Source organism: Saccoglossus kowalevskii, chromosome 12 (assembly GCF_978046115.1).
Source record: "Saccoglossus kowalevskii chromosome 12, keSacKowa6.1, whole genome shotgun sequence".
Taxonomy (NCBI): Eukaryota; Metazoa; Hemichordata; class Enteropneusta; family Harrimaniidae; genus Saccoglossus; species Saccoglossus kowalevskii.
In genome coordinates this window covers 8,471,450-8,498,244 of record NC_140652.1, presented here as the reverse complement: position 1 = coordinate 8,498,244, position 26,795 = coordinate 8,471,450, and the positions used below count along the sequence as shown (strand labels likewise).

General features: G+C 35.1%; 1 protein-coding gene and 1 long non-coding RNA gene across 3 annotated transcripts; one reads left to right on the top strand and one right to left on the bottom strand.

Annotated features, from left to right (window-relative positions):
• Window positions 1-726: 726 nt before the first annotated feature.
• LOC100377215 (coatomer subunit beta-like) lies at window positions 727-25,999 on the bottom strand. 2 transcript variants are annotated; one of them, XM_085506389.1, is made up of 25 exons: window positions 25,887-25,999; window positions 23,768-23,870; window positions 23,188-23,417; window positions 19,774-19,943; window positions 19,547-19,661; window positions 17,870-17,962; window positions 17,461-17,598; window positions 17,153-17,272; window positions 16,686-16,793; window positions 16,071-16,148; window positions 15,451-15,519; window positions 14,652-14,797; window positions 13,140-13,288; window positions 12,585-12,693; window positions 12,257-12,377; window positions 11,695-11,766; window positions 11,021-11,176; window positions 10,804-10,893; window positions 8,336-8,422; window positions 7,118-7,262; window positions 6,448-6,567; window positions 5,727-5,872; window positions 4,124-4,213; window positions 3,394-3,591; window positions 727-2,283 (listed from the first exon to the last, which is right to left on the bottom strand). In XM_085506389.1, exons 2-25 carry the CDS (start codon window positions 23,856-23,858, stop codon window positions 2,203-2,205), a joined length of 2,922 nt encoding a protein of 973 aa, XP_085362515.1. In that variant the 5' UTR covers window positions 23,859-23,870; window positions 25,887-25,999; the 3' UTR covers window positions 727-2,202. The 2 variants fall into 2 exon arrangements, with proteins under 2 accessions (XP_085362515.1, XP_085362516.1); XM_085506390.1 differs by having other exon boundaries at window positions 3,394-3,549.
• On the top strand, window positions 20,735-21,760 carry LOC146735477 (uncharacterized). Its single transcript, XR_014931085.1, has 2 exons — window positions 20,735-21,121; window positions 21,449-21,760. It is a non-coding gene; the product is annotated as an uncharacterized LOC146735477 (long non-coding RNA).
• Window positions 26,000-26,795: the final 796 nt, after the last annotated feature.

The window sequence follows — 26,795 nt, the reverse complement described above, 5'->3', positions numbered from 1 at the left end:
TTTCGAGAAAACAGGAACTCAACTTTAAATTAATCTTGAACAATCAAATTTATATGCGTTACACACGCAGGGGTAATCTTGTTACACTGTTCAGGAGAGTCTCAATAACCATCCAAAGTACAGTTTTCTTAGAGTTTTCGGCCTTTGTTTTCACCGTGATTGTTGCCATGCGGTGAAAATGCCTGGAAGTCCGCCCTCCCGAGAATAGTGAAAGTTTGCCCTCTTTACATTCATAATAGTACTGGGAGTTGTCATTTTCTTTAAGAAAATTATTGAAAAAAACGATCTTCATGACTTCACACATACCAGTTAACTTACGCGAGAGATAATATAATACCAACAGCAATGATCTTGTCCCATGACAAATCCACTATTAGTATATAATATATAAAGTTTATAACCTGCAAGAAAGCATGAAACCTGTCCATGTCGATCCATGCCTCACAGCACCACCAGGGCAATGGCTTTATAATGATACAGCATTGTAATCAAGTTTACAATTATTATTTCTCTGTACTTATTTACAATAAATAAACTTGACTTGTATCTGCTTTGAATAGAATAAAAGCGGTTAATTTTACTCAAGGTTTGCAGGGATTAAGTTAGGGGGACTTGCCCACTCGGTCATTGTGGCTGGTGAAGAAATATAGATTTCTTGTTTCATCATGTTTCAATTCAATGTACGCTTTACAAAATAATATGAAGATGCACTACGCAGTACCATAATAACATTATATACTGGTAGTTGCTTTATTTATTAAAGTTGTGATGAAATGTATGTAAACATTGTTCACAAGAAATGTGCAAAGCCGATAACAACAACTGCTGACCATGTTTTAAAAATGCAACAAAATATTAAAACAAGCAGCTGAAAATAGCAGTTTTACCAAAAATATTCACTAAACTGAACAAATCTGACAGAGGTTCATCCAAAGTACTTACATACAACGTACCAAATCAATTTAGCTTGTAGTTTTCAAAAAGAAATAGCATTTTTTTTACCACCAAAGGTACATATCAAGTATCAAAGCAAGTGGACTTGCCATTTCTGGAAGTTGAAAATGTAAAATGTCACCAACAGACGAGGATGGACAAACGGTAATATGAACAGATCCGCTCTGTCAACTGAGTCAACAGCAAAGCTAAATATTAGTATTTAAATATAAAAAAAAAATCCTACAATTGCAGCAGCCATTTATTGCATAACAATAAATTTTAAATGATGCGACTGACACAAAATAACCGATCACTTTTCCAAAGATGTACACCATATACAATATTTATTGTGTAATCTCTTAAAATAAAATTCCAGTAACAGTTGAATTATTAAATACTCTACATGAGCGTTTATGAAAGAGCAGCTTTTGCAGATACACAACGCACATATGTATGTACCCTTAAGAATGGGAGATTTATTCCAAAATACAACCAATGATTTCCATAATACATATACCGTATATAGAAAGAATCAACAAATGCAGATCACCAAATTATTGTATAATAGTCAAGATAAACGAATTCATAGAGGAGACTACGGTAATATTCATGCATTCACAGTTTCTCAGTTACACCATGACTCTGCTATTACAGCAATCATATATGCAGTATGAACCATCACAATAAATTCAATGTATTTTCAGTCGAGTAGAAGCATATATACAAAGGGAATTTGATACGTCAACAAAAACCTGTCAACAAGCTGCTCTCTGATTGGTCTGACTGTTAGGGTTTGGTAGCCAATCAGACACAATCTTAAGTAGCTTTGCAATTACTCTGAATTTTTAATGAATATAAACTCATTTCTTTTGCTATGCAATACAAACTAGAGGAAGCAAGGAAAAAAACCCCACATTTTTCTCATCAAATATCCTGATTGGTCAACAGGCATCATATGACTTGCCATATTAGGAATAAAGGGCTGGCTTTATTTTTGCATAAATACACTTTGTTATTAACAATATACGAATGTATTATCATTTCTGGCAGTAGTTACCAAACACATACTACACTTGGCAATAGAGGGCGCTGTATTCAATATGGCAGCCATAATGGGATTTCCATTGTTCAATCTTGAATAATAACCAACTTGGTCTTTTCTCATGTATACCGTTTCAACCCCTACAGAGTGCCCTCATATGTTAAGCAATGGATCTAAGATAGATTGTCCTTTCTGTGATGAATATGAAATCTTAGTTGATTTATTTACTTCCTTTCCTGCATTAATCGTGACTTGTCTACTTTCTGTGACATATTTATCTTGTCTCCTAAACTCAGCGCCATTCCCTGTAATGAAAAAAAAAAAAATGGATTATGAAACATGAAAAGAATTTCTACTGTTTCCATCAAACGATCTCAGTAGTGAAGAAAGCACTGGAAATCACTCTTGTTTCACAGCTTAACAAAATCAGTATTACAACACAACAACCTGGTAACAAATATATTTGTAAATATCACTGATAACGAAAGACACTAATCGTGAATTGTCTTGTGACTAAATATTTTTTTTTTTATTCACTTAATATTATATTGATCAACTGCCACATTTCCCCTTTCGGAAAATCTAAGATAAAACGCAAGTCTTTAGTTTATAATGGCAATGCAGCTTTTCTTCAGATTATAATAGGAAACTAATCTGACATTGGTCACTTGATCTAAATAAATTGATCAGTGTTCAATTCAAATTGACTGTTTGGATAACACTGGAACAGTCAAATGATGTTGATGCAGACTCAAGACTGCCCGAGCTGTGGCAATTTTATAATAGTCATTGTCCTATGTGAAATTACTACAACTTGCTATTGCTAATAATTATTCGTATGCAGTGAACAGAACAGATCTGACCAAATGCTGCCTTTCTTATTGGTTGGCAGCTTATAAGTCATGCTACTCATTATCATATTTATCACCACAAAAACTATAGAAGCAGAACAGACCAGTAATGGTAATTACAAGTCAAATCAGAAGATTCTACAAACTTGTTCTGAAGGAATTATCATATACTCGACTCGGCCAGTCTAGTGAGCACTGTGCATATTGATTGCCTGGTTTGATTTAACTGCTTTCGAAATTTATAAAGATAAAAGAATGCCTTTCTCGTGCCAAGAAGATCGATATTTTTGTTTTATTTTTGTCATATCATAACTTCACTTCTGTATCACAGCATAGCAAAATGTGCATTTCAAACATAATGGTCTCATATCATAAACACAATCAGACTTAGCCTGAACTATGATTGTAGCCATGAAGAATCTGATAAAGTCTGATAAATGCCATAGAAATAGTGATGAAAAAACAGTTAATGATTTATTACAATCACAGACAACATAGTTGCATTCTGACGTGAGACCTGATGAGTCCTTGATGCCATCTACAACGTGTCTGAGATAATCTTACCTGTGACTTGGCTCGTATGCGTATATGTCCAGTAACAGGAGTCTCTGGAGATGAGTTGTAGGGTTTCTCAATGCTTAAATTGGCCAGAGCATCTTCACCAAATATGGATTTGGCATAGAGGTTTGCTGCCATGAAACCACACTCACCAGACAAACCCTGTAATATCCCATCAGAACCGTCATTAGATGGCAATAATATCTACAGAAATATACAGCAAGAATGATTGGCTCAGTAGATGAATGAAAAGCAATGATAATAATGGTTAGAAATATCAAATAGCCAATCACAGCAATGATTAGAAAGAACCAATCACAGCAATGATTAGAAAGAGCCTATCGTAGCAATGATTTGAAACAACAAATTACAGCAATGGTAAGAAATGATAGGCATATTGTTGGTAGTTAGAGATTACTGACAACAATCATAGCACTGGTTTAATTCTACTATAAGATATACTAATTTCTGTAAAATTACAGAAAAGCCCAGAGAAGCGCAGAGAAATGGTCAAAGAGATTGACAAGAAACCAAACATGAGGGTGGTTAGAAATACCTATTGCATGTTGTGGGTTCATACGATAAATGATAACAAGCGCAGTAACTAGGATATATCATGAATGGAGACAGAAATAGAACCCCTGAAATACATTCATCAACAGCTCAGCAGTGGTATAGTTTTCATCACAATTACATTGGATTCTGGGTAATGAAGTCCAGTCGTCATATGACTTACCTTTTCTGGTGTTAAGCATTTCATATTTGTAGACTTTATTAAGTGTCTTAGGTACGTTGATAGATCTGCAATGTTAGTGTTCACAGTAACCTGAAATAACGAAGTTTACTAAATTCAGAAAACCGACAAATTTATACAGGTCCAGACACCCTTCTTTCCCAGAATTCTTTGCAGTTAGAACACCGAAAGTATCTATTCCACCACACAACGCCATTTTAATTTTTAATACACATATTCTTAGCATGTTATTAAAGGGTGCTCGTCTTTATTTTTTTCTACTGGAAAACAAGTTTTAAAATAGGTTATCGATAGCTGACAATTATTTAATACGTAAACGCAAAGAAAAGGCTGAAAAAGTTATGATTAACAATAGAAAATATTTTTAACGTGGAATAACATGGTCACTAAAGTGTTACTCGGTTTGGCAAGCTGACCGTCCTGTCCAGGCGAAGTTATATAAACAATCCATGCATGGCACAGTCCCCGTTATCAAATTTAAGATATATAGTTTTGTTTATAGTAATATAGCTGGAATATAACCATGTCAGGAATATGATTTTTTAACATTAAAATGATTGACATTTGTATCTGATCGTCAAACAAGTACTTGTCCATATTGAGAGATATTGCTCTGGAACAGCATTCAAAATCAGCCATTTTGAATACATGTATATATATATATATATATATATAACATGATGTATAACAAATATATAAAATTTGAATATAATCAGTCAAAGCATTTAAGAGATATGGCTCTAGAAGCCCAATCATGGAAACAAAATGGCCGCCAGTCAACCATTTTGAATCCAATCTGAAAAATAAAATGACGTGCATCAGGAACCTGTAATGTCTAATGTATGTACCAAGTTTGAACGAAATCCATCCATAAATACTTGATATTTGATGATTTTTAAGCACAAAAATGGCCACCATTCGGCCATTTTGAATAGGATCGTCAAACCAATATATCTGTCTATCTATGACATGATGTATAATGAATATTTAAAATTTGAACATAATCAGTGAAAGCAAGTCAGAGATATGGCACGAGAACTACATTTATTAAAACCAAATGGCCTCCAGTAGGCCATTTTTAATTTTATCTGAAAAACAAAATTATTTGCATCAAGGTCCCATAATGTCTAATGTATATACCAAGTTTGAACAAAATCCATCTGTAAACAGCTGAGAAATGCTTTATTTTGATGATTTTTAGCACAAAAATGGCCGCCATTTGGCCATCTTGAATCAGATCAAGAAACAAATTGACGTGCATATGTATTATATCATGTATGATGTATGTGTGAAGTTTGATTGTGATTGGTCCAGGCATTTCTAAGATACAGGTCCGGACGCATGCACGGACACACAGAGGTCAAAACATAAGTCCTGGTTTTCGGACTGCGTCCGAACGGGGACTAACAAACAAAAGCAGCTCATGCTACTGATGACTAACTCATCCTTCTGCCATTCTGTTTGTGCTACAGAAGGTAAAAAATAAGCTTCTCACTTTGAAAACAACCAGATTCTATATAAATCGCAAAGGATTCTGGGCAATTTACAGTGTTGTGGTGTGTATACAAGTACTGTGATATCTAACCTTGTTTTCCCATTCAAACTCCGCCCACATCTGTCTAAATTCGGCATCCGTACAAGACGCAGGGACGATGTAATCCATGATGTCAATATGTATATCATTCAATACCACTACGTTACGGTCGTTAGCAGCGCCTGATACATCATAGACTGTAAACAAAGGTGTATTCGTTATCAACAACTGCAATGCAATAGCATTGGACAAGCAAACACATGACAGTGTTTTTTTTTATTTCATCATCTGTCTATGCTTTACACAGCTGTTGGCTTTCAGAGGGAAAACTCAACAATTATATATACCGTAATATCTGTATTAGAAGCTGCATCCCTAATAGAAGTCGCACCCATTCAACAATTCAGACACAAAAAAAATTCACCATTTCTCATATGTGTAGATGCTCTAATAGAAGCAGCATCCCCTCTGTTGTGTTGTACCATTTAATAGAGGCCGCGGCTACTAATACAGATTTTACAGTAATATGTGTGGGATGTAAATCAAAAACATTGCTGAGTGCAGATATGCAATATACAAGTATGACAATCACTGTCTGGCGTAAGATACTGCACCAAATTATAGAATAACATACAAACTATGTGATGTTCTAGGGCTTATGATTGTTTTTTAATCTGCAATATCTTAAAATAACAACTCTGAGCCATCAATAATGACAAAATTTGTGTCTTGCGAAATCAATGCAGATTACAGTAGCTTCCACAGCACTCACCTATATTTCCAAAAATGATGCCATTTTCTGTTGATGCCACTTTCACATTAGCTTTTATGTTACAGAAATCATGTGGCGCCATGGTAACAGGCTGGGGTTTTTCTACTAGTTTCAAGTCACCTAAAAACAGAAAACGAAGAAATGTCGGTTTATAAACTGCTGTCAGAACAAAATTTTAACATAATCAGTTAATGCATGTCAAGATGTGGCTCAAAAACTGCATTCATTAAAACAAAATGGCCACCAGTCAGCCATATTGAATCTGATCTGAAAAACAAAATTACATGCATCAGGCACCGATAATGTCTAATGTATGTCTCAATTTTAAACAAAATCCACTGATAAACTATCAAGATCCAGTTCCGGAATGCCAGAAATGCTTGAATTTTTTATGTTTTTTTTAGCACAAAATGGCCACCATTCGGCCATCTTGAATCAGAAAATTAAACAAATTTATGTGCATATCTATAATATTATGTATGATGTACGTGTAATGTTTGAATGTAATTGGTCCACGCATGTCTAAGATATAGGTTCAGACGCATGCACGCACAGATACACCGACACACACACAGAGGTCAATCCGTAAGTCCCTGCAGATTATTTTTGTGAGGAAATGAAGGGGTGGAATGATATGGCAAACAGATGGGAGTGGTTTTAAAGTACTTACCAAGTGTTGCTAGTTCTAGTGTACAGTTTTGTAATGTATCACTAGTTTGGTTGACAATCAACACATCTAATACAATATCATATTGGTTAACATGGACATAGGCTTCAGCATAGACTGGATCCGAAAAACCTGTAAGTTGGCTCACCTGGAGAAAATAGAAATAAATTAATATTTCTGTTATTTATTTTACAAAGTCTAAATCCATCAATAGCAAGAACGGGCAAATATATGAAAGCAATATTTTTTTTTTAAATCTGCTTTTCCATTTTTCAATACATGGTGAAATGTACATTGTATAATTATTGAACCAAAGCCTTTTATCATTCTGAATCTAAAATGATGTATCAATTCTTAGATTGATTCACAGTTCCAAACACACAGCAGGATCAATACAGGTATATTGATATAAGGGTTGTGTCTGGATACCAAAATTGAGGATTTTTTTCATTTTATATCAAGGTAGTTCGCATTAAATACAAACTTTGCTACTACTTGCACATATCGTATGTAATTTGAACTGTTGTAAAAACAATTATTACGATTAATATTAAAAAATGACTTTCTCGTCACATTTCACCAATCAAAATTGTGAAATCTGGAGAAAAAATTTCACCATTTTGCCCGTTTTTCAAGACACTTCACAGTCTTATTGCTAAAAATATTTTTTGGTGATCTGATGACATTAACCTTTTCATCACCAGTTTCCTCTTTTCATCACAAATTCACAAAATTGTCTTGCTCATAGTCTGCACTATTCTTTAGAAGATTGGGACAAAAATAGCCAAAATTTTTTGCAGAAAAACTGAAAATTGACACAAATTTTGTCTGTTGGCTCCAAAATTAGCGTTCATTTTCAGAAATATTGAAAAAATTATGACAAAAGTGCAGACAAAATTTGAGCGAGAAAGTCTGGTGGTGAAAAGGTTAACCCGTTTAGAAAAGTAGACTGTCATCACATTCACAATAAAATGTCACATTTTTAACAGATTTTTTGATCGAAAGTCGTAGCTGATAGAAAATTATGTTCATTTGGTTCAGAATGATCAAAAAAATTATAGAAAAATAATAAAAAATAGGCAAAAATTATCACACTCAAAAGGTTAACCATAAACAATAAGTTACAGTATTGAGAAGATGACGTATAATCTTCAAAGACAGTCACTAGTCTGGTGTTTACCAAACAAAGTTGCCAATAATGTTGTGTAATTTTTCACTTACCTTATTAAGCTTAGAAGTACTGATATCTGGAGCTTCTTTTTTCTGGGTTTGTCCCATGGCAAGGGATAAACTTAATGCTAGTTGGTCCTATAAAGAACAGAGTTACTGACAATTGAAATCTAATTCTGATAGAAGCACAAGTACTATCATCTTTTGTGCAGCACTGTATGCATCAGCTAAGGGGTGATCTCATATTCAAACACCTGGGTCAAACCTGGGTTAACCTGGGTTAACCCGACATGCCCTATTCAGACCTACTAGACCTACAATATGCAAATTAGTAGTAGGTTTGAACCTAACCTCCGGATTAACTGCCCATTAACGCCCCCACTGAAAACAAACAACAGAGAACAAAGAAGACAGACCTAGGGAAACCTAGGTTTTTCTTACAATACTGTTTCAGCCTGGTTTCAGTAGGAAAAAAAATAAGATGTGTACTATGGAGCTCCATGTTCATACTGAGTGTTATATTTTGAAGTGTTAAGAATTACAGCAGTGAATTTTTTCTTTGCAAGTCTTGTACATGTAAATGCTAATAAAACAAACTTGCATTTGTTTCACAAATCTATTTACATTTATAAGTGTGATGAAAATTATATTTATTTATTTCTGTGATTGGTAATAATAATCAGTTTCCCACAACTTACATTTTGGTACAAGTCAATACAATTGTTATTGTTATTCAATTTATCTGGAATTAATTACAGACGTGATGGTTTGTTATATTTTGTCATTAAATGTGAATCAAGTGATACCATAAACCCTCTCTATTGTGATATATATGGTAAATTAATGTTTGAAACAGAACAGGGAAAAAATGCACTAGAATTTTAATGAGCATCTTTTTAGGATAAATTACTTACGTTATATATATATTTGGCAATAAAAATAAAATATGTTTATCCATGGAGCGAACTGGTACATTTTGTTCACAACAAGTACGGTCAGTTTTGTGTCCATGGCAGTTCATAAATTCATCGAACACATTTTTTGGTTAAGTTTGTAAAGTCTGTGAGACTGCGAGTTATCAAAATATGGCGAAAGTATTAAATCGATAATGGCAACATTGTTTTCTACGAAGGCATCTGACAACCACAGTCCCTCTATCACTGTGTCAAAACTAAAGTGGGCTAACGCTACGACTCAGCGCTACGACCACCGTATAACATTGTCAACTGACGGCATTGCAGGGAAATTACGGCTATTTACCGCTGCCGATATCTTACTTTTCTGTGACAAAATGCACACATTTCGAACCCCCGGTTAATTAAAAATAAACGATTATTTTAGAAAATACATCGAAGCACAGTGGCTTGAGGGACTGTGTGCGAAGTAGGCAGTGAGGTGTTGTTTTAAACACCGCAAAAAATCATGCACTCAACGCAGCCATCTTAGTTACCTCAATCAGAATTTCCCCTTGTCACCCAGCATGCATCGATTGTGATATCGACACGTGCACTGTGTCGCCTTGGGCGACGGTCTTAGGTACAAGGCACTCTATTAATAAGGTATTTTCAGAGGTCAGGCTTCGTTTTTTATAAGCAGTCTCGTCTGCAGATGAATAGCCGTAAATAATCAGCGCGAGTCCATTTAATTTAATTTTCTGTTTCGATACTTCGTGTCACTGGAAATTGAATAAGAAAAACTGCAAATAACCGATGAGCAGCAAATCAAAATAAATTTTCATGGCGTACGCTGCATTTGTTTTTCCGGATTTTGCGATGCCGCACTCCTGAAAAAACTGTTTGAAAATTGAACGCGCAACGGTAGTAAAGGCTTGAACACAGTAGCGTTAAGTCTCAAGTGCAACTTTGTATCAACAAATGTTCAACTTTTGATACTTATTAGCTGTCAGAGACACATGTCAATTGTCCAGCCCAATGAAAAGTCTGATTCACGTCCTCTGCTCAATTTGCGACTCGAGCATAACAGTTTATCAAAACAATTTATTCAGCACGCTGTTCACCTATATATAAAAGAGTGTTTTTTTAGGCAAGGCACACGGTAAAATGACTACTGTACACCAATAAATCGACACATTTTAGAGACAACTATCTAGTCTTCAAAAAGCAATGTAAACTCTGTCAATCCTAAAAATAAACAACAGCTTGAATGTAGTGTGAATGAGATCGGTTCGAACCGCAGTTTTTATGCAAATTCGTACGGTCGTCCTGAATCGCACTGTCTATTGTTTAAACTTCCAAACCGCAAAACTGGGTTTTGTTCGGGCGGTTTAGGGCGGTTTGAGTTTTCGTAGGTTTGCCCCGCATGTTTGAATATGAGATCACCCCTAACACAGTCTTTTTCATGTCACATGACTCATTCATTCATATGATTGGATAGTTTCCAGTTCTACAGAAATGTAACAAACATTCTGATTGGTTGAATTACATCAACCAAGTGAAATGCACTCTACATTTACCAATCACTGCACGTCTTCCAAAGGAAATGTTTTGGAAATAACTTACCTCTGTATTTCCAAGTTCTGATTTATTGAATAATTGCACAAAATTGATTGGATCATCTGCTTGGATGCTAAGTCCCTTTTTCTGGCTAGACTGGAAAAGCAAAAAACAACACAGCGAATAAAACGAGAAAATTATTCTATGTTCAACATCAATAGTAATCCATTTTTTAGATTTCAGAAAATTCGAGTTGTTGCTGATTGAAAAAAAGTTTCAATACCTTTTTGGTTTCTTTTTCTTCTAAGTTTTTAGCGTGCAACATTGCTGATAAAGATGCACGGCAGCCTTGGTTGAAAATTTCTATCATCAGAGGTGATCGTTCAGATAATACACGTAGACATAATGCAATACAGTCCAAATCATCATCATTAATACTCTGAAAAATATGAAGCAAGGTGTCAAGAAAAAATTGGGAGAAAGAAAGCGGTAATACCATGGTTTGCTGTATTGGAAAAAGATCTCCAATAAAAGCATATATAAACATATCTGTATAAGCGCACACACTAGTAAATAAAGCAAATACGGTTCTCATTCACAATTTTTCACTACTTCAGATGATTTCATCAGAAAGAGCATCACCCATGGTACCTACACAAACCAAGTATCACAACAATTGAGCAGGTTGTCTTTAAGAAAATTGACAAAAAATATTTGTTGAATGTAGACAATTGATATTGTCTTGTAATGAACAAATCTAACATAGATCCACCCATGATAGTTACATACATTGTACTCAGTATCAAAGCAATTGAGCTGATATTTTTCGAGAAGAAGTCATTTATATTAAAAGTTGACAGACTCAGGATGGATGTGGACAGATCATCCATGTGAACAGCTTCGCTTAGTCATCTTCGATGATGGTGGAAATAAATAAATATAATGATGAAATCTCACCTTTTTAGGTAAACCAGACTTGCCAAGATGCAGAATAGTCGCCATAATAAACATCGCCTCAGCTACAAACGACTAAAAAAGGAGCAAACAAATTTACTATTTATTGAACACATTTAATTTGAAAGAAATAAAATTACAAATATAAATATCTCATCTTCGTCAGCCAAGACCCATTTATTCAGCCATCACGTGACGACTATACCTTGGCATATTCTATTGAAGCAAAAGAGACCTTAGATGCAAATAGCTGTTGAAATCTCGCGAAAGAGCGAGAGAGAGAGAGAGCACTATGCGACATGTTTATTATACCCCTTGAATACTGTTTCCTTCTCATCGTTCCTCACATCCACTGTACCAAACACCTTAGTTTACAGATCAGTCAGTGGAACAGTAGATGTGATAATTGAGTAAACAGAGCACTATTTTTGGTCCAAGTTGCATGGATATCTCTCTCTCAACAAGATCTCATAGCCATCTGTTCATGGTCTAATACTTGTGAAGCGTGAAAATTATGTTCAAGGAAAGAAACGAAAACAAATTATTTACATGAAAATTTTCTTACATTCTGTTTTTTTTGATCTTCTGATATTTTGATATATCTTAGTGCTATTTTTGTAAGGGTCATGGCAAGGGAAGCACCAACGAAGAAATCTCCTTCTAAGAGATAGCCACGAAGCGGTGGTCTGCAAATAGAACATATTATTGTCAATATTGATGAAAATAAGACTCCAATATATGCACATGGCTTGAACTTTACAAAGACATTGTCTTGATTGGTGCCCTTTGATAGTTCCCATTTTATTCCTATGTGTTAGGTCATTTTATAAATCTTGTACTTGAAATGGACTTAACTAACTTAACTGACAAAACAGACACTATATACTATTTACCTATTATCTTCTTCCATCTGTCTTGTACTCACTGAGCTCAAAGCACTTTGTGTTGCGTATGTGCCCATCTCAGTAACCAATCGCTGTCCATATGTCACAGCTCTCTCATCTGAAAATGTACACATCTTGGTTTACTTACAAGATACAATAAACGTTTTTTTTCTATTGTTGGCCACATGAATTTAGAATCTTGTTTGACATAACTCACAAACAAATTAGCAAAATTTAAAAGCATAATCAATTCTTGAAAATGAAAAACCTAACAACTTAAAATTACTAATAAACCCAAACTTCTTTCCATGAAAACAATTATTTCTATAGTCACAGAGTATAACTTTGCAACATTTCAGGCAATTCCTTCGACGAAAATGCCTTCCAATTTACATTGCAAGCCCAGGAAAAAATACTGCCTCAAAAATTTCTCATAATTTACTTTTAACAGCTATGGGGATAACAAATCTTAGAAAACAGGTCTATGATGTATCACATACATATCATTACTGGTTCCCTCGCTTCACATTTCAACCACCCCTATCAAACAATAGAATCACCCACCATCTTCTGATTCGCCGGCAGCTTTTTTCAGTTCTGAGTCTACCAATGGTATATCACCCAAAGCTGTTCGTATTTCATACATGACACTTTGGATATCATCAGATGTCGTACAATACTCTCCAAGGATCCACAAGGCTGCACGATGTATTCTGTAGTACAAGACAGATAGATGTGACAATGAGTGAAATAACAATGAAAATTTAGTCCTCAATTAGCAATCAAGTCCTGCCAGGAATTTATAAGATATGGACACACAACTTTGATATCTATGCACGTTAATACCAATGAAGATCCTATTCCATGTGTTACACAACTGAATACATTTCTAAACAATGACACCAGAGAATGCAGGGGACACTTGGAACGTGTCAATTGTGATAAAAAAATGAGCGACATTATCATTGTATTCAAAAATGCACACAATAACAGCAAACGCAGCCCAAGTCTTAACCCATTCACCAACAAACTTTCCGGCCCAAAATTTTTCTGCACTTTTTTCTTATATTCTTCAATATTTTTGGGAATACACCTTAATTTTGGAGCCAACAGACATAATTTGTCAATTTTCAGTTTTCACTCCAAAAATTTTGCTATATTTGTACCAATCTTCTGAAGGAAAGTGCAGACTATAATAGGGAATATTTTGAGAATTTGTGATGAAAAGAGGGAACTGGTGGTGAAAAAGTTTAACACAAACCAGTTTTTTTTTACAGACCTCTGCATTTGCATTGGTATTTCCAGAAAATTTTATGATTATCTCACACAAATTTTTTTCAATTCATGCAAGATCTTCATCGGTCAGTACTTATCATATAAAACTAAATGGACCAAACTTGAAGTAAAAGTTAGACTGGCCCAGTGGTGGCAATTTTATAATCCTTTTTTTTCCTAAAATCATGGTCTGTTACGAAATTACCACGACGTATTCATTGCTATTAATTATTCATGATATGCAGTGATGTTATGGAACTCAGGAGTGAAACACTTCCAAAAGAAGAAAGTAGACATGCACTAGCGCAAAGAATTCTACAGAGAGTTTTCATCAAAATGGTAATCAAATATAGTGACAATTTTACAAAATGCGAAAATAGTTACACTGAATTTAGGATAGGAAAAAATATCTGTCACTCAAAGGGATATTAGACAAATTTCTAGTTCTAACTTGGTTATTTACATTTGCTTCACTTGGAAATAATTATTTTCTATTGTGTTTTTATCTGATCATATATCATTGAGGATCTGGAGAATAGTGCAACTGACAATAATTACAACATTAACAGGATACTCTAATATAACGGGATATAGTGTAATACACGTAATTCATGGAAGGTGAGACAAATGGTATTCATTCTCAATGGTGTTATTTGCACAAAATGGATAACTTCTTTTGATTCTGGCAGCTTGAGAGTATCTTCTTTCAATTTTTAAATTATGAGAAAACATTACTCAATAGAGAAATGAAATAAATCTGTAATATCACCGCAGTGAAATAAGGATGACACACTGACTTACTTGACTGCTTTTATTGACGGGAACACCTCCAGTAGTTTACCCAGTATAACAGGGCGTAACTGATCATAGCGTTGCATTGCTTCACGTACAAACACTAGGACATCAGCGGCGGCCAACTCATTCTTATCACTCAAGAACTCCATTAACTAGAAATAAAAAGATACAGAATTTGATTAAAACTATGAACGCCAAGGTCAACTTTTGTCTATTTACAAATTTCAAACTCACATAATTATTTTCTTGAAATTTTGATTAAGATTTGTAGCCAATAGAAAATAATATTTTTTCAAAATCATCAAAAATTACATAAAAACAAGCAAAATGTCTCTCGTTTGAGTACACTTGCTGGAACTCCAGGTGTGCACATAATTGTGTAACTGAAAAAAACACACAAAACTATAGTCGTAAAAGAAAATTTTTTGTACATTTTTAACTTTTCTTTACCCAAAATATTAAAGTATCTCCTACAGGAAAGTATTGAAATTATTGCATGAAATGAACAAATCTGATAAAAGTCCATCCAAGGTACATATCAAGTATCAAAGGCTGGTAGTTTTCAAGTAGAAATCCCAAAAAAATGGATGGACAATTACTATGTTGAGTTTGACCAACAAATGTCAAAAAAATTGCTTCCAGATTTTGTAAAACTTAAGAAATGACAATGACCAAAGAATAAATATTTTATATCAAATAATATGTGGTAATTTATTTTCCTACGAACAGATACATCATCAATTGGGACAGAGAGTCTCATTCTCCAAGTTTAATCTTTGATTTCTACCTCTGGAAAAATACTCACCACAGGGATAATGGTACCTGCGACATCAGGGAACTTAACACTACATGAATGTAATGTCCTGACAAGCAACTGAAATAAAGAAATAAATTTAATATGAGAACATGGCATATATAACTAGTCATATTAGTGAGAGTAACAACAGTAGATAAGATTTTTAGAAGACACTTTGTTATCAAATTAAAGTGTACTGGTTATAGAAAGGAAGCAGCATGTCATATTATGCCACCATAAGAACAGGCCTCAAAACTGTATTATAGCTTGAGAAGTGCGACAATTTATGGTATACCGTATTATTGACCTCCAGCTGTAGCATCCCCACCCTCATAAATACTGTTATCTTGCGTAGTGTCACGGTCTGATCTGTTCTATGTGCCCCTCAGCTGTAGCAAAACCCCACCCCCTAAATACTGCCATTATGAGAACAGCGTCTCCTGAAGCACTATTAAAACCTTAAGAAAATTAATTTTTGTACTAGTAATACAAAAACCATAATTTCCAGGATTTACATCAAATTCTGTTAGTGACTGTTTTATAAAAGTACTCCAATCTGACAAAGTAAACTTGTTCTTTTCAATGGAGAGAGAATTGTCAATAACGCACCAACCAACCAACCAACCTACCTGTCTGTACTTTCCTGTATCTTCATGTTCTCCTGTATTATGCGTCTTTGTCACTTCCTTCTTCAGGTACAAAACCATCTAAAACCATAAACAGAAGTATGTATCTATCAAACTTAAAACTACCACATCACAATATTTCTGTTAAATGTGATGAACAAGTAAATGTTACCCGGGTTTCCCAAACTTGTGACTTTAGTTTCCCATATTAATTCACTTAATCTTGCTACCTCAAATGAGTACACTACAGGCTATTAGCCAGGAATTTGCAACAATTAAACTTCATGAAAATGTAGATGGTTTTGGATATATTTTGGTAAAATTATCAAAGAACAATAGGAAAAAACAGAAAAACAGGAAAAAGTTGCCAGTCCAAAATCAAAGTTGCCATTACGTTTGGTGGCTGGCTAAAACCCTGATACACTTCCCAAATAATGATACCTGTGTACCCCCCCTCCCCCCAGCAAACATACTGTATATAGCTATTTGCCATGAACACTACCGCAATATTGGTGTTCTGCAGTTTTAGCAAAAGCACTGTATAATGCTTATTGTCATTATACAAACTTATTGTGAACTGTTCCAGTCTCACCTGAAATGTTTTTAGAAAATACCTACCTCCTCAATGTTCCTGGATGATACAAGATCAAGTGCAAGTTGTAAAGTCTTCTTTCTGACCTCTAGATCTGGGGCAGACAACACACGTAATATGTCCATTACCAATTCCTAGAAAAGAAGATATTCCAGTCAAAACCAGTCAAAACTGGTCTAAATCTTAGTCTGTGTATTCCAGTCATGTGTGTAAACCAGTAAATGTCAAAACTAAATTCCATTCTAGTTTCTTCAACACAGACTTGCTAATAAACCTCCATAAAATAAACCAAACAATGACCACTTTTGCTATGTCAAGTTCAAACAGGGCATTTAACCACAAAAACTTCTTGTACATTTTTCAAATTATAATTCTGATCACTGAATTTGTGTGCATAATCAGTGTACCAAGGTCCTGTAGAAAATTGGGGGAAAAAGTTCCTTAAGGCCCCCTTATCCCTAACATTCCATCCATCGATGACTGTTCAACATACCTGTAGAACTCGTTCATGAGCGGGTGCTTCTTTCAGTGATATCAGTCTATCCAGTACTATCAGTTTAACATTATTATCACTCTCTTTCAGGATCAGTTCAATGTAGCTTGATGCAGCCGCCTAACATAAACAAAGGTACAGGAATAATACTCAGTATGAAAATAAATTAGATTAATTTCTGAAATTATGAGAATTACATCATACATGTATCAGTCAGTAATTACATCCTATCACTCAGTAAGTAATTAATGTCAAATAGATTTTTATGGATGGCTAAAATGTGTTCAATTATGTAATATCAGCATTACCTTGACAGCGGTTGGTGCACTGGACAGTGTTACTAGTGTTCCAGCTGCCTCATATCTTACTGACGGACTGGATGAGTTCAATAAATTATAAATACAACGGATAAAACGGGCGCGCTCAGCAGGGTTAGCATGACACACCTAAAAGAATAAACAAAACTTTCAGGACAGGAATTGTAAATGACAAAAATGGTCAGGTTTCACGGGTTGAACAAAAACTGGATTTTGCTGTGTAATGTTTTCAATGAGGTAAAAGTTGTTTCTACAGGACTAAGAGAGTCATAATCTGTTTTTAGCTATGAAACAGTACGAGTGATTGTAATTTTGACAAGAAAGTTACATTTAATCATTTCTTCAAATCAACAAGGATGTGGTATTGGACAAATATGGTATATACATGTACCATGCTTACCTTATAGATAAGTTCTACAATGACTAACTGTAAAATATCATTGAAAGTGTGCACCTGATCAATACATGTACTCAAGTAATCCAATGCACGTTCCTGAAATAAATAAAAGATTACAATTATACACTGTTCACATATACCACATGCTGCCCCAGCTCAGGGATCTCGCCAGCCCAATGGGAGTGCCAGTCTCTCATGAATATTAAAGAGTTATATGAATAATAATGAGCTCAATCGCAGTGCAAATAATTTTTTTTATTACAGTCAAAATATTACGTTTCACAATTTAGAAGAGTTTGAATTTAAAAATATAACATTCTCGAAATGCAAATGCTGCAGAGTAAAATCAGAAACAAATTATTGTTGCAATGTCATTTGTAAAAAGTTAAATGAAATGCATTTGAAACATTTCAGCCAGAAATATGTTCACACCTTCCATGATCTTATTTACTCCAAAAACATTCAAAAAATCACCCACTTGATTATTTGGCAGATTTTTGTATTTTATAATTTGTACCATCAGTTTATACAACGTTTACATTTACAGTAAAGAAAAAACAAATAAAACGATTCCAAGCGATAATCAAAGTTATGACGTGACATAATTTCAGAATGCCGCATGGTAATTTTTCTGAATGGTAGTGATCATAAAATTACATTGAAGGGATGTCCTAGCACAATATGTTGGTATGGATTTCAGACGAAAACTGCATGATGGTTTTTGAAAGAGGTGGTTAGCAATTTTTAAAAGGTAAAAGAAGTCTTGAAAGCAGAGTTTTCACATGATTTGCGATGATAAAATTCAAATGTATTTTACCCAATCTCACAATAAACAGGTTGCTTTTTTTTGAATAGCATAAACAGATCACGACCCCCACTTTGACCACATTATATCGAAGTGGAATTGATTTTGAAGAATTTTAGCTTTCAATTTAAAGACTATCTATCGTCAGAGAGTATTTATTTACAAACAAATTTTACAAAATTGACTAGTATTGTTTAAAACCGCAACCACATCTGCAGCTCGTTGATTACAAATTATTTTCCACAACTGGCAGGATTTATGCCGGTCGGTACATAATTACAATAACAATCTGACAATTGTCCTGGTCAAAAGAGTTTCCGCGGTGGTCGCTAATTTTGAGTGCCAGTTGGGGTCGTCTACCGCCGACCATTGTGGCGAGATCCCTGCCAGTCTTGTAATGCTATGAGAAGCCCAGTGAACAAACCAAACCATGCACAAATTGTCATTGACTATTGAATAATATACATATTCTCTTATAGGATGGTAACAAACCATTCCCATGTATTATTATTGCATATATCGTACGTATTTCAATTCAGACATCATTCGAATTACAGTCCAAAACAAAAAATCTTTGGTATTTTCATGTGATAACAAAATTGATTTTAATTATGTTGGTAACGAAAGTACAGAACAAAATTTGAACAAAAACTAAGAGTGCAAACATAATGTCCGGTAAAATGGTGAATGTAGGATCTGTTGGTATGAATTTCGGTGGACAAGTGGAACAGGAAATTAGTGATTTCTGATAGATGAACTAAGCTTTGAACAAGAATTTAACACTTTACAGAGAGGTAACAGCTGATTTTATATTATACACAAAAGGAATTATTTTCCCTTTGGAATGTAAATTTTTCTTGGAAATAAAATCCCACCTGATCAGCATGTATCAGCATCATAAAAGCATTCCGTTTACATGATGCATCCTGTTCCTGTTCCAGGAATGTATGGATCAACTCTGGTGCATCCGGAATCAGGAAATCAAAGTTCCTGAAAGTAAGAAGTTTCATCGTTATAGCACCAACATATCACTGTTTTTGAAGAACTGAAAATCAACAGAGTAATAATAATTATCAAATACGAATAAATGAAAAAACCTTACTTGTAGATTGTAAAGATTGCCATGACAGCATTTCTTCTCACGTAACTATGGCGATGTTCTAAGCATGCTCTTATAGCAGGCATCAAAGGTTCTAATAATTCAGGTTCTTTGAGTTTACACAAGAAACGTAAAGTAGAACCACGGATGAACTCATTCGGATGCTGCAAGTCCTGAACAAACAAACAAACCAGTAAATACATGATAATCTAGTAACTCTCATCCATGACAAAATAAAGGTTACATCCTGCTCATAGTGATAGATACAAAATAGAAACAAAATCAGAATACACAAATAAAATTAAAATAAGTTTATAGCCAAAATAATTAAAGCCTGTACACTACATCAGATTTTAATCAGATTGGTCAAAGACATTTGTAGAAATTTTTACCTCAAAATTAGGTTCCACAGAATATGAATTTTTGACATAAAAGTTGTGCATAGATCAGCTCATGATCTCACAGTGTTCTCCCCAAAGCGTTTTAGCGTAGCGGGGCCGCTACTCTATTATTTATGCCGCTACTCTGAGAGATTGTCCGCTACTCTGAGAGATTGCCCGCTACTCTGAGAGATTGCCCGCTACTCTGTGGCATTTCCTGTTACTCTTTGTTTTAGCTTGTAAATACACGTGCGAATCTGTTAGTCAGCGTCCGGTACTGTGAGACAAATCAGGTGTGAATGGAAACATGTCAGTGATTACGCAAAGACAATGGACTAATACAGCTTTGTACTTCAACAATAAACACTTTCGCCCTATTTAATTGGGGTAATAGCGAGTATTTTCTCAGTAGCATATCAGTGTTCTCCCCAAAGCGTTTTAGCGTAGCGGGGCCGCTACTCCATTATTTATGCCGCTACTCTGAGAGATTGCCCGCTACTCTGTGGCATTTCCTGTTACTCTTTGTTTTAGCTTGTTAATACACGTGCGAATCTGTTAGTCAGCGTCATCAGCGTCCGGTACTGTGAGCCAAATCAGGTGTGAATGGAAACACGTCAGTGATTACGCAAAGACAATGGACTAATACAGCTTCGTACTTCGACAATAAACACTTTCGCCCTATTTAATTGGGGTAATAGCTAGTATTTTCTCAGTAGCATATTTGGCTGGAAGAAGCAACGATGTCAAACAGCAGAAATATTACGTTGTGGTTCCGCGTAGAACGCCCTGCTGGGCCCCTGGTTGCGAGCGATAAACCCACCAGCAACGCGGTCACCGGTACCCCTGTCGGCAGTGGTACTAAACGTGTCCAAGATGATGTTACAACGAAAAGTGCAAAAAAATAAACTCTAGATTTGATGCACAATGGACAACAAAATATACGTGGCTGAGAGAAACATCCGATGGCAAAGGTAAAACAAGTATTTATTTGTAGCGTTTTACTTGGAAGCGAGTTTTGACCTAGTTTAGTAAATTTTTGTATGGCTTCATTTTTTGCCGATCGTCGAAACATTTTTTTGGAAACGACCTTCTTTCTGGAAGTTCAAAAATTGTTGGCTACGATTTATCAAAGTAACTAATACTAGTATTGTGTTTTGAAATAGTTGGGTAAAGTTTATCGTGGCAATTTTTAAGTTTAGCGACTTTTCAAAATGGCGGCAATTTGTTTATTTTCGTGTTGATCGTGACGATATTTTTTAAATACAAGTATTGATTCGCTCCTATTTCTTATCTTTTAGGAATGCTGTGACACATATGTGGAAAATTCAACTTAAAAACATCCAGAAATAGTTCTTTGGTATGGAATTCTATGCCATGTATAACTATTACGAAATATGCTATCGATAAACACGCACACTCGGAGATGCACAAGAAGGCCATGTCATTTAATAGAAGTGGGAAGCAAAGAAAATCACGGCGTTCTCAAAAGCTGCAGATCACTGGGCTTCCATGAAAGTCCGAAAAATCAACATTACATAGAAATCACACAGCAGCAGATTCATTTAATCTTCTACATAAATTTGTTAAAAAATAAAGACACATTTTCATCCATGCAAGCCTGTCATTATTGTTTTCTTTATCTTCAGACAAATGCTAATGATATGTAAATTATATGCAAATTAGCCGCCACTCTGATACATTTTTCTGGGGAGAACACTGCATATTCGGCTGGCAGAAGCAACGATGTCAAACAGCAGAAATATTATGTCGTGGTTTCGCGTAGAACGCCCTGCTGGGCCCCTGGTTGCGAGCGATAAACCCACCAGCAACGCGGTCACCGGTACCCCTGTCGGCAGTGGTACTAAACATGTCCAAGATGATGTTACAACGAAAGGTGCAAAAAAATAAACTCTGGATTTGATGCACAACAAAATATACGTGGCTGAGAGAAACATCCGATGGCAAAGGTAAAAAAAGTATTTATTTGTAGCGTTTTACTGGAAGCGTATATTTTGACCTAGTTTAGTAAACTTTTGTATGGCTTCCTTTTTTGCCGATCGTCGAAACATTTTTTTGGAAACGACTTTCTTTCTGGAAGTTCAAAAATTGTTGGCTACAATTTATCAAAATAACTAATACTAGTATTGTGTTTTGAAATAGTTGGGTAAATTTTATCGTGGCAATTTTTTAGTTTAGCGACTTTTCAAAATGGCGGCAAACACACACACTCGGAGATGCACAAGAAGGCCATGTCATTAGAAGTGGGAAGCAAAGAAAATCACGGCGTTCTCAAAAGCTGCAGATCACTGGGCTTCCATGAAAGTCCGAAGAATCAACATTACATAGAAATCACACAGCAGCATAAATCTTGTACATAAATTTGTTAAAAAATAAAGACACAATTTCATCCATGCAAGCCTGTCATTATTGTTTTCTTTATCTCCAGACATATGCTAGTGATATGTAAATTACATGCAAATTAGCCGCCACTCTGATACATTTTTCTGGGGAGAACACTGTCTCAGCGTTGTCAACAAGTTGTTTCAATATCCGAAACAATTACACACATATTTAATAGGAACACCGATCAATGTCATTATAATATCTTCAGATGTAAACAACTGACTCATGCCAACAAATCACAGCGTACATGTGTAAACAAATACTGTAAAATCTGTATTAGAAGCCGCAGCTTCTAGTAAAATGTTACATCCGAAAGGATGCGGCTTCTATTAGAACATCTACACATATGAGAAATTTTTCATTTTCAATTAGAATACTTTATTTTAGCTGGAATTAATTTTCGCTGAAAGGACTTTTTGTTTTTTTGAATGGAATTTATTTTCACGGATTTTCGACGAGTTAAAATTAATTAAAATATAGGAAAAATGGTATATTCACTCGATTTTATTTTCACTGAATCGTTTCTTCAGTGAAAATAGCGATAATATGGGTGCAACTTCTATTAGGCACGCGGCTTCTAATGCAGATTTTACGGTCTGTCCTTTTACACAATAAAGATAAATACGTGACTAACCTTTCTGTACGCATCACATACAAGTATCATCTCCTGAAGTAGCTTACCATCCGGGTGAGTTTTGGGAACAATCTCCCAAAATATCAGCAACAGTTTCTTTATCGTGTGATCATGCAACGGCAATACAAACCGGATTATTGTCATTAACAGCGACGGCATCTTTTCACCGTTCAGGATCATATGAATGACTTTTTTTAGACAATCCGTTTTAGTACGAACATCACCTTTTTCTGTTGATTGGAAATATAAAACACATGTTTATTCAAAGAGGTAAGTAAAAATAATTACCATAAGAGGAGAGAAGATTTATAATGTCAAATTTTAATCACACTGCAGTGATTATAATTAAAGCAGGGGAGTAGTCACCTGCACATGTGTCAGATGGCCATAGCGTGTCATTGTTTACAAACAAGCATCTACCCATGGGTCTTTGCATTTTAGCGGTGTTATCGTCGCTTGGGACTCGATTCCTGTGCATGCACAGGTGACGGACTCTCCTGCTTAAAACATGGCAGCCTAATCGAATATTAATTAGCACTTAATTTGCATAACGAATTCATAGTGACTGCTATTTACTAACCTAGGTCTATTTTTAGCTGCATTTCAGTTGGTGGTTCAGAATCTGTCGGCACATTGATGAGCGTGTAACACGCATTCTCTGAAGCAGTCATCTTGACACCTTTCTGAAAAAATAATGTTAGAAATAAGGTAATAACTAATGTTGGCAAGTCTAAAAAAAACAAACTTTATATGTACTTGTAGGTTTTTGTAAGAACATAATCGTAGTTCAACTACGAATGAAAAAATGACATCTAGGTTAGTTTTCGGGATGTATTTCCTAATGGTGCTAGTTACTCACTATATACACAAGGAAGAACATGAAATAAAAAAGAAAATACAACATTGGTGGAATGACCGTTGCTATTTTGTTTACAAAATAAATAATTTTCAGCCATTTGCATAAAGAAACTTTTCGATACCCCCCCCCCCCCAAAAAAAAACAACAACATAGAATTAAATTTATTTTGTCGTAAACAACAGGTAAAGCTCAGGTCCATATACAAATTACCTACTAGGCATGTGCTGAGGAAATGGATCCAGTTTAGGATTTTGAGTGTAAGTATATGTCCTATTTATTGTTCAAGATGGGTGAAAAAATCAGCAATATTTCCTGGTGATATGGAATCTCTCAAATGCATGTGGATTGTCTGTCTCCAGCTAAGCAGGTACATAGTGTATTATACATGTTACAGAGCCAGTCTAGAACCTATAGTGATTGATTTAAATATTAATTTAATATTATTTCATACAATGCTGTATACCAATTTTTCTTAAAGATTTATAAGACTAGGATATGCAACTGATGTGATATGCGATAAATATCTTGCACAAAATCATGTGATTTGCGAGATGATCAGACAATCATAAGACAAGCCTAAATTTCCAGAAATACAATGCAAATGAATCGTTTACTGTGTTATGTGACACTATAGGTTAGAAATGAGTTACTTTCCATTTTAACTAAACTGTATAACGAAAGTAATAACATGAAAATTCTGAAAGCTAAATAAATCGAACGATTCAGTCAATTACTGTTTCGACTGGTGAAGGGTTCAACAAAGAACCCGAAACAGCACACAGGTGAATGGTCCAATTACGGATCAATTTAAGTCCTGTAAAGGCTGTATCGACATAGGCTTTTTCTTCGTACTTAGTTTCATATTTTAATACTGTTTCCTTGTTTACTTCTATCAGGATCACACCTCAATAATTTGATCACGGAATAATATGTCTGTTACGTATTTTGTTAGCTAATGCAATACTGCCCTCAGTCGGTGAAATGTTTGTCAATCCACCACCGCCATCGATATTAAAAATTACCGTTGTCAGTTCATTGGACAGGTTGGTGAATAAAAGGACCTGTCTAATTGATGATCTATCTGTCCTTAGCAAGATATATAACATATTATTCAATGTTAATTATTGGCCGATCATCATTTCATAAGTTTTACAAATTCTGAAATAAATTTTCTGGATATTAGCGACAACTGTGGACTACCCGATTTGGTCAGTTAGTAAAAATTTTATATCTTTATTCATCTACCCACTGGGACAGGCAATTTGTACATTTACCTGTTCCAGATAAAATCTGCCTGTCTGGGACAAGTGAACAGGTCTTTATTTCGACCCCTGCATAAATATGCCTATAGATGAATACACGATGAATATAGATGTCGTAGCTACCTTAATACATGGACACTCTTTTGACGGTAAAGTGGAACCCCTAGCAAACACACTGGTTAGGTCGTGTGTCCGCATGACGAGATCCAGTCAAACAGTCATGTACGCAGGGACTATTATTTGATTCAATATAATTTAGCTCGATATTGAATGGATTCTTAAACAACATGATAAACAATATTTCGATTTTACACACATGTTATTGAAGATATACAATTACGACGTATTAAGCAACAACAATCATAATAAGTGGCATACTGCAAACTAGACATCAGAAACTAAATATTCGGCGATCGGTAAATTTGATGACATGGCGGCGTCCATGTTTTCATCATCTGCCGATGAAGACGCGACCGAAAACTGTTTACATCAATACATGTAACGATATATTAGTTTACCGGCCTTTTCAAAATAACAACTTGTTCCTGAAGATCGTATACAAAATACTCAAATCTCACCTTTACAATTACTTTTAACCAAATAGGCTGCAACCGTAGTCACTAAATACAAGTCAGTGTCCACGACGTGGCCAAATCACGTTAACGCGAGAATCTCGCGTAGTCTAACCATTGAAAAACACAGGGAGCAGAGCTAATCACGTGACTTGAAACAAGGTGAGAGGTCAAGAAAGGTGATTCAAAATTGTTTGATTTCCTGGACGAGATACACAGAAATTGATATTACTTTACGTCGATTTTCGGCCCGCTGCCTGTTATTTCACAGTACCTCTGTTGTGGTTTGTACGGAGATTCAACCCAGAGTGTGCGCTCTGTCATATGGCCTAGACATGCCGGAGCGTGAGGGCTCGTGGGGGTGCGGGTGGGGTGGGGTGTCTCTGAATAAAATATGGTACGCATACGCAAGCTGAAGTAAAACAACGCGTCACGGTGTAAGGGGTGTTATTTAGTTGTTTAACGCGCATACACGTGTAACGTGTTTAGGGTCCTATTGGAACTTGAAGTCAGATGTAATTTAGAATATAATAGTAATAAAGTGTGAAAAAAGGAATCTCAAGATTTCATGGTACCTCAACTTGGAAACAGTATGATTTTAGTATGAGGGCAAGGGGGGATAGCTGGTACAGGTTATAGAAATTTAAAACGGTATTTTACGTTTTTACAGGGAATAAAATGAAGGTTCCATTTACAGTAAAATATGGGGTTTTACACTTCACAGATAAAGCATCTCCTAATTACATGTTTTATAATATTGTTGATAATTTGGGCTTAAGAATCAAAATTGGAAATTGCGTACGAATTACGACATTCAATTCGGAACATGCTTCATACGCTTACAAAAATAATATCTTTGTACAAATTACAGACGAATAAAATAGCTGATTACATTTTACACCTTGCCCACGTCTA